The 11748-nt window shown below is 32.7% G+C and overlaps 1 protein-coding gene across 1 annotated transcript; it reads left to right on the top strand.

The window, feature by feature from the left end:
* The first annotated feature begins 73 nt into the window (after positions 1 to 73).
* On the top strand, positions 74 to 7730 carry LOC144971478 (centrosomal AT-AC splicing factor-like). The gene is made up of 9 exons (XM_078912431.1): positions 74 to 339; positions 1511 to 1689; positions 1912 to 2010; positions 2585 to 2651; positions 3773 to 3841; positions 4600 to 4752; positions 5227 to 5350; positions 6384 to 6516; positions 7086 to 7730. The coding sequence occupies exons 1-9, from the start codon at positions 208 to 210 to the stop codon at positions 7630 to 7632; spliced, it is 1503 nt and encodes a 500-aa protein (XP_078768557.1). The 5' UTR covers positions 74 to 207; the 3' UTR covers positions 7633 to 7730.
* Positions 7731 to 11748: the final 4018 nt, after the last annotated feature.

Here is an 11748-nt window from a genome sequence, read left to right on the forward strand (position 1 = left end):
CTACACTACGAAAGCGGTATTTCATTTTTAGTGTATTAAAAAAAAGTGTACGGATCACTTCCCTGAAATCGAAAGTAAGAAATTGGGAACGATTGAAACTCGACAACTTGAAGCAAAGAAGAAATTAATTTTAATCCTCAAGCCTTTCCAAGAGACTGTTTTGTCAATTTCTTTTCCCCTCTCTCTTTCTCTGTCTCTCCTTTAAATATGTCAACATCATTTGTGCAATATAAATATTGTTCTCTGTGTCGAACAAGTTGTAAGAAGCTGAGAAAGCATGTTCATGCATCGAAACATCAAGAAATTGTGAAAAATATAATTACAAAGTTTCTGAAGAAGGTATCTATCTGGACTTAACTGTACTTTGACTGAACATAAATTGTGAAGTAGAGAGTGAGGAAGGGGGGGGGGAGGATTTTTCCAAAGAAACAAGCGCATATAGTGAACTTATATTATTATTATTATTATTACAGCAGGTCAAATGATAGCTAAAACTAAGTAGTGTCTGGCAATAATCAAAAGTCCAGGTTTTTTATTATTGCCAGACACGTTTGATCACGTTGGCAGAAAGATTTTATGCAAAATGCCAAACAAAGCGTGAAAAATACCTAATCTGAAAAAATGCCAATGATAATTTGTATACCAAATCAGTTAGTATTAATATCAAGTGATAGATATTTAACACAAGATGAAAGTAAATTGTGCTCAAATGCCAAATCCAGCTTTTTAAAAAATAAAAACAGCAAATGGATCAATGAAATGTAAGTTTTTGACACTTTAAACTGAAAACGTCCAGCTGGCAATTTCGCCTTTTAATTCAACCAGCAAGAAACTTGTTTATCAGCGAATCGGTTCATAGTCCACCAACCATTAAAAATTTCAATACCTGTTAACTTTATTGATCTTCTTTAGTTTCTATAATTTGTCCGTTCTTACCATAATTTTAGGGACATTGATGATGGCCAGGGATTTATTTGTTTCGCTGACGTTATTCATGCGAGATGTAACGGGACATTTTAAAATGCCGCAAAATTTGGAGGATCATTGGTTGATAATAAATAGTTCTTACAATCACCTTAAAAAAAAAAATAAGGATAAAAATAAATGCATTATTATACTCTACTCAATTGCCATTACCGCAAACAGCATCTTCATATCTACCATCAACAAGATCCAGAAATTAAGTAACACCACCACCAATACTACTACAACTACAATGTCATCATTACAACTGCTGCAGCCTCTATTCTTATACATTACTGACCACCACAGCATCAATGACCATCACTAACACTACTGTCATCACCACATCACTACCATAACCAGGAATTGATACTTCCACCTTCTCAACCTTTATTGCTACTACTACCTCCACAGCATCATATATATACTTTTACTACCAACAGCACCACAACAAATCCAGCTCCATGGGCATATTGACTCTGAACGCCATTTTTTAAAATGCAATATCATACCCATTACATTCATTCTACTTTGCTTCTTCTCACAGATATCAGAGGCTAGGTCTTGTATTGACCATCCTCTTATCAAAGATGCTAGTTGGATTGAGGCAGAAAGGCGAGTTTGGTGCTACTGTTGTTCTTCAGATGTTGATCGTCACTTGCGTAAAATAACTGTGATTGGGGAGTGTGTTGTAGTCAATGCAAGATTTTTGGGACATATCACAAGGTATGCCAATTGTCTTGTAATATTGACAATTAACTCAACAATAAATTTTCATTCCCTTATATTCTGAATCATCTATTATTTTAGATATCTTTAAAGATTTTACATAAATTCACAGAGAATGTTATTCATAGTTTTATCATTAATCCTTGAAGTCATGAATATAAGTTACAAGTATATTTTGTTTCTGTCTAACTTAACTTTTTTTTAATTGCATTTTTACAGAAAAGACCATAGTGAGAATACTGCAAAGTTTTTAAAGGATAATTTGGTTGATATGAAGAGAACCTCTGAATTTCTTCTCGATGAAGGTGTTTTTTTGCGGTAAGTCCAGTGATATTTGACAACCAAAATAATAAGTGAGTAGGGATTTAAAATCTCACCTTGAATATTTCTTTGGTATCAATCCACAAGCCTATGTCCTACATTCTTAACAATATGCATTGAATTAGATAAAAATAAATACTGTTAAAGTAAAATGGAAAGCAAATGTTTCGATGGACCTCAAAGAATCTTAATTCTTGGCCATCACCTTGTCCTCTTCAAGTGAAACTTCGTTACTGTACTTTTTAGTTCTTTCTGGAACATGTAGCACATCTGATTCCCATTTTAGTTAGTATCCCTTTTTGTCAACCTAATAACATCCCAAGAATCTTGGAACTTTTTGTCCAGGGTGAATTGTTAGCAGAGCCTCTTTATGTTAATAAAATGGATTCCACTCAAGGGCTCTCTTGCCTTTTGGAAGTATGTTAAAAGCATTTACATATTCTCTTTTGATAATTTCCCTTTCTCATTGGTGAAGAATTTGACATACCTGGTTTTACCTACTACATATTTCAGATATCCTCCAACTTTGATGATGGTTCTTAATATTTATAGTTTATTGTGTTCTTATCAGATTCCTGGAAAGTGCTGAGAAAGCGTCATTGGATTTTCTGAATGAAAAAAATATAAACTTGAAAAAGGTAAATTTCCAATAGTTTTGAGTGTCAAAGATGACTTTTTACAATTTTTATAAAAATCAAAGAGTTAAAATAAAAGGACTTTTAAGTAATGTCAAATCAGATAGAGTTTGAATATTCCAAGATGTTATCACAAAGACTTTTTCAGCAGATCTCAGCTTTAAGAAGTTTATTTTATCTATAGTGAGACCTCTACATTATAAAAAAAATAGGTTTTAGTTAAGGACACCTCAAATATAACAATTTAATTTTTTTTCTCAATTATATTTTTTAATCAATTTTAGCCTACCATAAGCCTTTTCGGAGTATAAGCTGCACTTCCTTGAATTCATTGTTTATTTGTTATTTTATGAGAACATAAGCCATGAAGTCTTCACACTTGGCTGACATGTAAAAAAAAAAAACCAGTATTAGCCACACTGGACTACAAGCAGCAGAGTCGAGATCAGGGGGTGGGGGGTAGTTGCAACTTATAGTCTGGAAAATACGGTACATATTATCCAACTGATTCTATTGTATTTGAGGTCCACTATAGCGACATCAACACCAAAACCTGTTTTGTTCTTTTTATTCTATCGCACTCTGCTCACACTTTATTTCACAAAAAGTTTTGGATGGTATTCTATTGTTGGTATTAATTCACTATAACATAATGACAAAGTTTAATTTTGAAATTCTGAATTTATTGCTATATAACTTCAACTGAAACATAAAAAAGACCATCTTCCCACCCTTATCATTTTGATTTAGAAAAATGGTAGTGAAAATGGTAGTGCGGCTGTGTGGTCTAGTGGTATGACACTCGCTTTCGGATCGGAAGGTCCTGGGTTCGAGCCTCGCACTCAGCACATAGTTGAGTCTTTGGAAAAGGCTCTTTACTCACATTCTCTCACTGTACTCAGGTGTAAAATGAGTACCTGGCCGTTAACAGCGTTGTCTTTGTCCGAAAAATTGTAATATTGCCTAACAGGCGTCATGTCCCGTCCTACATGTTAAATGTTGCTGTTGTAAAGCGCTTTGAGCACATTTAGTGGATATTGTGCTATATAAAGCTCAGTTTTAAAATTATTATTTTTTAAACATGTTTTAAGAGTAATCAAAATTTATTTTTAATTTTCCTTCAGGATGCCTATGCAATAAAACGGGAGACTGCATTTCACCATCATGCGATGAATCAAGGTCTTTTAGAACAGGTCGGTGTGGTTTCAGGATGAAGAGCAAAAAGACAGTATCCTAAATCGAAAATTAAAAACTGTTGATCACTAACAGTGAACCATCATGTTCTTAATTCATTTGCCAGGCCAATTTTAAGGAAATTAGACTGTTATATATTGTTATGTTAATAATGCAAAAATTAAGCAAAAAATAATCTCTGGAACCAGTAATTCACAAGTCTCCCTATGAAAGCAGTTTCTTGTCCATCATTTGCAACACATTGACATTTCAAGGTTGCAAAATTAAGATGTTGATGTTTACATGCAAAGTTTTATAAATTGACTGCAAAATAATTTTTGGGTCTTCATATTTCCCACACCCAATAAACGTACTCACGTTGTTCACATCTTAAGCTACAATTGCCATTCATTCACCGCCAGTGTCAGGTTTCTGTATTAGTTTATCTTATTAAATGTTACAAAAATATAACCTTTAATCGCATAACCTCATTTGAATATGCTTATGCTTAGAGTGGAGTTTGAAGGGTACCTAATCAAATGTTGCAATCAAGCAGTAGTTGTCCATTCAGTTACTGATAAACAATATCATAATTTCGGTTTTGTTTTCATTAAATTGTCCTTTCTTTCTTTCCTTCTTTCTTTTTTATAAATTTTTAATAAAAATTATTTTTCTTTTAGGGTATATTGATGAAAGATATCAACATTGGTTGATTTTACATTTTTCATTTCTAATCATAATTGCATTTTTCCTGAAAGTATAAGTGTCTATTAACTAGAAACAACAACAGAGTAAAGCTCCAGCTTATTCAAGTCGACAGGAGAGAAGCAGCATTCATTTAAAGAAGTCGACTGCAGACCAAGAAGATGGAGAATGGAAGAAGACAGATCAAGCTTTTGGTGATGGTCTGACTGCAATTGATAGATCAAATGTGAGTCTTCTTTTGTTTTCTGGTTCGCACTTAAATACTTTCACAGAGTTTATCAAATTGACAACAAAAAAAATGCTTTTGTTAGGTTCAAGGATTCTATAGTGAATCATAATGACAATGATAACAATAATGCTATCAATAATGATAATAGTAATAATAATAATAATAATAACAATAATAATAATAATAATAATAATAATAATAATGAATTCTTCTAAAGCAGAAGGTATCCTCAATAATGAGGTTGTTGGTGCTTTAGGTTTATGTAAAATTAGATATTCATTTCTCCATTCCATTCATTCCTCAAGGAGACTGTATGAAGTTAAATTCTAATTTAAAATGCTGTCTGCCCGATACATCAATGTAAATCATCTCTCCAACATGTTGTATATCTGCAATAGATAGCTGAAGAATAGAAAGTTTCATGTTTTGTTTCATTTTTGTTTGTTTTGTTTTTTGTTTTTTTTTTAAAAGGAAGATGACAGTCAAGGGAACATCCATTCCAATGCAGTTCCACCTTGGTTACGGAAAAATGACCAGGGGCAAATGGTTAAGGACGGACTGATTGGCCCCTCTATTGATGATTGGACCAAGCATAGTTTGTTTCATTCTTTCAATTTTTTAAATCTCATATCATAATTTCTATAAATGTTTTCGTTTCTTATGTTGAACAACCCGACAAACAAAATGTTCCATATTACATTGAAATCTGTAGAATGTAGATTTTATTTTTATGCTTTACAATAGTACTTTTCATTCACTTATTTAATCATTAATTCCTTTTACTTTTAGCCATGTCTATACCAATGACTAAATGAATCTTGTTCTTTCTTACAAAAATGTTATCAATAATATAAGAAATGAACATAAAATGTCAGAGGTGGTACAGTGCCTTACTTTATCATAAATTGAGTCCACTTTGTATTGTTGTTACAATAGTTATTTTCAAATTTATCAATTTATATTTCTGAATGTAAGTTTCCTCTGTCTTCACCCGGCTTGTTGAAAAAAATGAACAAAAAAAAAAACACACAAAATAATCCTAACCTGCTGGATAAGAAAAATAATAAACATTGATGAGGCATTCAATGTCGTGTTTTCCTGATATTATTAAACTTTAAAGGTGGTTGATTGGCCAGTAGGTAGGATGAGACATAGTAACAATCAATAGAGCTTGAACCTGTCAGTAATGACAGGGAACCGCAAATAAAATCACAAAAAGAAACAGCCTGGTGAGAAAACTTGCAAGTACCACCTGGGGAGGCTCACCACAGGTACTGAGAGCGTCTACTTTGACACAACTACTACTTCTACTGCTACTACTACTGATTCCCGCCCCCTTTCCTAATTGCATTATTATTATCCCCATTTAAAAGATAAATCAAAATCTACTCCATTAGGCGGAGAAGTCTGTTTAATCCCCCCCCCCCCCCCCCCCCCAGTTAGGCTGTTGCAATACTTTTTTCCAAATTTGATCTCAATCGAGATGTGTTATATTGTTTACCATAAATTTGGGATTGGCTTTTTTTTTTTTTTTTTTATTTATTTAATTCTTTCATGAAATCAGAAAGGACAAGAATGAAATAATGTTGAAAAAAAAAACAACTAACTATCAACTTCTTCTGTCATAGAAAAACTTGAGCAAAAGAGGAAGTTACCTACCTGTCGAGTTGGAGCAAAGTTTGATCATAAAACTAGTCAAGAGGATGAATGGTTGCCCAATTTTGGTGGTGTCTGGAGTCACAGGCCAAGGACTAAATCGAGGTGATTTCAAAAATATTTCACAAGGCTTGTTAACTTTTTCTGGTATTTCTTGATTTCCTTTTTATTAGAAAATTTCAAATTTCTTAACATTAATATCATGAACAATACACATTTTCTAAAAATGTTAACAACAGTTTGCTGTATTTATCTGGCCCTGCTGTTTTTTGCACAGCTTGCGGCCCCAAAATTAGGGAAAATTATTTGATTTGCATTGCACGTTTTGCAAATTTTTGACAAATACTTTGATGACAACTTTTCTTCTCTTGGGCTCAATCCCTTATACAATTAGGTTTTGTTAAAAGGGTGATAGAGGGCTTGTCGTTTTCAAGAAAAAAGAGCAAAATAAACTCAACAACACTGAAGGCATTTGCCTTGATTTTCTTTTTGTTTTTTTTTATTATTCATCTTTCTCTTCAGTTAACAAGACAATGGTTCATAGCTGTTTTATATAATACAGGTACATGGAGCACTTAATTTTTATATTCATGCACCTATATATTATGTGCCATAAAATTATGAAGATTTATATTTAATCATTAATTTTTATTTGTTTTATTTTTAATTTTCAGTGCTCATTTCAGGAAAAGATTGAATTCATCACATCAGAAACAAAGTAAATCTAACGAGAGTCATGACACCAATATCAGTCATACCCCCGAGTTGTTAACATCATCATATTTATCTAGTAATAATACAGATATGAAAAATCATTTTCATCAAAATGTGAGGAACGATGATACATTCTCAAATTTGCAACAAGAATATAATTCCCCTGTGCCAACTGTTCCCCTTGTATCTTTTGGTGCTTTCAATGGATTTGGCGGTACCAGTGACTCACAATCAGAAGCTTTACCCTCATTCTGTTCATCAAATATTGTGAAACCTTATGTCAGTAAGAGGAGAAAAGTAAGGCAAAGTGCTGCCCAAAGCACAGCGCCATCTTCTGCCTTTCACGATTCTTTTTATCAAATGGAAAGTGTTCATGCAAACCAATTCCACCATCCAATCTCAGGTTGCATCAGAAATGAAAGAGACGTTATGATTACCCATGAGAACAGATCAGCCAGTTCGTCAACAAGACTTCTACAGACCCCAGTATTAAAGAAGAAAAAATAGTCCTGACACTCTTTGTATTCTTCAAATTGGTGTGTGTGTGTGTGGAGGGGGGGTTAATCATTGTCATGCTCAATAAAACTGTCTCATCGCCTCATGAATTTCAAGTTGGTTTTATTTTTGAGATGGATCTTGTGTCCCAATCCAAGATGAATTATTGCTCTCAGTTAAGATCTTTCTCCTTGTACATTCATGCCTGGTAAAATTTGCCCTTTACTCCTAATTAGTCTTGCTACTAAAACAGATTTGCAATTTTACGATTCAATCAAAGGCCAGATTATTAGTGAAATTGGTACTCTTCAGTTTATTTCTCATTTGTCTTGAGTATTCTTTGTTTTGATCCCTGTTTTGTCCTCTCAAAATAGCCAAATATTAAAGTGACTGCAATGATATAGTCCGTTCCACAACCTGTGGGCATGCGTTGACGTGGATATCTTCACAAACTTTTAATCGATTTTAATAACTGGCTCAAACACTAGAATTGTTAGTAACATTAACATTAAGCCAATTTTTTTGCATCGGATACAGTACCACACTTTGGGATTATTCTTCTTTACAGTACAGTATATAAAAAACACAGGGTCTGTGATGAGCCAACATTTGTATGGTTTACATTACCAATATTATACACTGTTGTGATTACAATCACTGAACTCCAAACGGAATTGACCAGGGGATTACTTTTCACGAGATTCATAGGCACTACTCATTAACATTGCCACTTTGGTTCAAAATCAAAATGACACTGCAAATTGTATACACTTGGCATAAACAATTGTTATAATTAATAGTTGAAAGACAAAGGCGTAGCTTCTTCTTGTACTTTCTACATTCAGAAAAACTGATTATTTTTTATTTTTGTTTGTTTGTTGCTTTAGGTCTCTTCCAACACAATTGAGGTTATATGAGAGACCGCTGAAACAAAAAAACAAGCAATCTACCAAAAATAGTACAAATGTAAATCAAAATCATAACCTAAAGATATCATAAGCTAAATTTTAAATAACCAAGAACAACTGATTACAATATGGATTAAACATACAAATTTGTCACAAAAATTTACACATATTTCTCCAGAGAGGCGAACCGTGGAATTCTTTTTCATGGCATGTGGCGAATTGCAATACTATTAACAGATGGCATACAACCAGGAACTCAGAGTGGCCAAATTAATAATTGTCATTTTAATTATGCATCTCTTGTATTTAAAAACTGATTCTTTTGATTGAAAGGTTTTACTGTATAAACCTTACATGGAAACTGGTGTTAAAGAAGTTTAGATTTCACATTATTACATTCAAATCCCCACCCCCCCTAGTGAACATAATTAAGAATGGCAAACATGTACCATACTCGATGGGTGATCAGTGGATTTTCATGACATGTCTTGTGCGACCTTTTTGAGTTGTCTTGCTCAACAGTTGGTCTGGGATTATGTCTTTGTGACAGGTATTTTTTCTCCTCCTATTGAGGATCTCTTGGTTTTTGACATTGTGTCCGAAAAATAAGCACGTAACAGGCAGCTTATGTAGTCCAATATATTACATGTACGTTGTTCACAGGGGAAGGGATAAATTGTAAACGCTGTGAGCCTGTTTTCAAAGCTGTTAAGTATTGTTTAAATTATATCTATTCTTACATTATTTTAAACAACCCAAAATTATTTGCTAAGCTATGCCACTGACTGCAACTTTGTGATGATTATTTTCCCGACGGGAAAGAGAATCAACACACCATTACTGTAAACATTTTAAAGTTTGATACATATTTTATTGCAAACGAAAAGATAAAAGGAATTCGGCATTGTGAGAAAACCATTTGGTCTATCACTATCGCTATTCAAAATTTGTAACGTCACTTAAAATATAACCCCACATATAAAAAATCATGGCACCACATTTCATAACTCTGGAGGAATTTGTGATATTCTGCGTGCACGAGACTTGGTACGACTATAAGCCTTTAGATGAATATATAGTCCATGATGCTAGAGTTTATCCCAGCATCTGTAACATTATATCTTCAACCTCAATTGCTTACAACCCTGTGAATAGCCTACTGCAAAGTACTTTTTTGTACCAGCTTTTAAGATCCAATCTATATCGTTGGAAGGGAGACAGTCCGATCCATATATATTTTGAGAAAGAAATTATTTTTCCTTGAAAATAAAAAAAAACTTGAATGTTTATATGGCGCAATATCTACCGAACGTGCTCAAAGCACTTTACCCAAGCAACAGCAACACTTAACATGTAGGACGAGACATGATGCTTATTAGGCAATATGATTTTTTTCCCCCGACAATGTTGTTAATGGCCAGGTACTCATTTTAGACCTGTGTAGATGAGAGAATGTGAGTGAGTAAAGAGCCTTTTCCAAGGTGACTCAACTATGCACCGCTCAGAGCAGGACCCAAACCCAGGACCTCCTGATCTGAAGGCAAATGTCAGACCACAAGACCACATATCCGCACAAATAATCTTCTTATACTTTGTCCTGTAATTAACACCTTTATATTTCGTACAGAGGTTAATTTTCATTCTTTAGAAATTGTCTTCTCTTTATTAGATGTTCCATTCTTGTCTCTGTTTGAACAAGTCATCTTTTCTTTCTAAAATCTCTTTAAACATGTCTCAGCTCTCGCCTATTACTATTACCTTTTTACTTTCCCACCATACCCTTTTTCTGGCATTGAGATGATTTAAAAGTGAGATGTATTACACCCTTTGACTTTGAGTATTGAAGCATGTTTGTCCAGTGACAAAATGGGTGCAGGTAATCTTTATGATTTAAAATAAAAAATTTAAAAAAAGAAATCGTGACTCTATTTCTCTTACAGGAACCTAAGCCATTAAATGAATAGTAACATGAAAAGTAGTGGTTTTGATTAATATGAAATAGAGACTGTAACATTAAAAAGAAAGAAAGTAAAAAGGCCGAAAAACATTCTTTTTATTTCAAATGAATTTATTTCAAGTATTGGAGGAACAAAAATATTGCATTTCAAGGGCATGGTAACAAACTTGTTTTGTTGGGCTACAATCAACAACTACATTTTAAAATGAATGATAGGGATATCATTATGAGAGAGGGCAGTGGCATGGGTTGAAAAATGAAACATTCTTATTGGAAGAGAGCATGGTAAATAGGAATTTGATTGTTCTTTAACAGATATCAAATTTTCAAAAAACAATGGTGGTAATAATTTTGAAAAGAGCTATCAAAGGCTTTGGTCTTTTCAACATATTAGTTTGATCAGAGACACGTTAGAGAAAAATCTTTCAATCTACAGGGTTTTTTTTTTTTTGTTTTTTTTTTTTTTTTTTATCAACAATTTCAATGGATGGTAAGCAAAAGGTACATAAGTTGCAAATGTCATTGAATATTACTAAAAATCTCTATAACTGGATATGTTTAGATAAAGCAAAGGAAGCATGTTTTGTTTCTTTTTGAGATTTAAATTTCAAAATAAAGTATTAACAACATTTTTTATTGATACATCCCCATAACTTGTTTGCAAATTTATTACAAATACGAGTGCTTTGCTGGGAGTTTAGAATTTAGAATTTACTGTAAAGTGCACAAGTACTGGAAAAAAATTGAACTGCCCCAAAGTATACAACATTAGTACAAGTATAATTAATTCACTATAAACTTAAAAAGCAAAATATATAATATAGATTTAAAAATAATGAATATGGTATTCCATAAATTTCTGTTGATTTCCAATGCAGCGCTACTTAAGATAATTTAATTCATAGGTATCAAATTTATTTATCTATCTTGATCAAACTTAATGATTAAAATAAAAATGCATTGAAAATGGCCTTGATAACTCTTCAATAAAAGAATAACATTTTAGAAAGAAACTCTATAGTTTTGCATAAATTTCTACAAATATTTTTTTTCCTCAATAGCACGAAAGTGAAATGTGAGTAACAATACTCTACTTGTGATAAAATATTCACACAAAAAAAAAAAAAAAAAAAAAAATCACTTGTGTCAGATAAAACTGATTTTAAAACTAACAAAAAGTGGTTGGAAGATATAATTCAAAGACGTGGTCTAAAAATATTAGCATTTCAAAGACATCACAAGATGTCTTGTTTGGGAAGTGGC

Source organism: Berghia stephanieae, chromosome 4, assembly GCF_034508935.2.
Source record: "Berghia stephanieae isolate SIO BIC M18660-M18661 chromosome 4, UCSD_Bste_1.3, whole genome shotgun sequence".
Taxonomy (NCBI): Eukaryota; Metazoa; Mollusca; class Gastropoda; order Nudibranchia; family Aeolidiidae; genus Berghia; species Berghia stephanieae.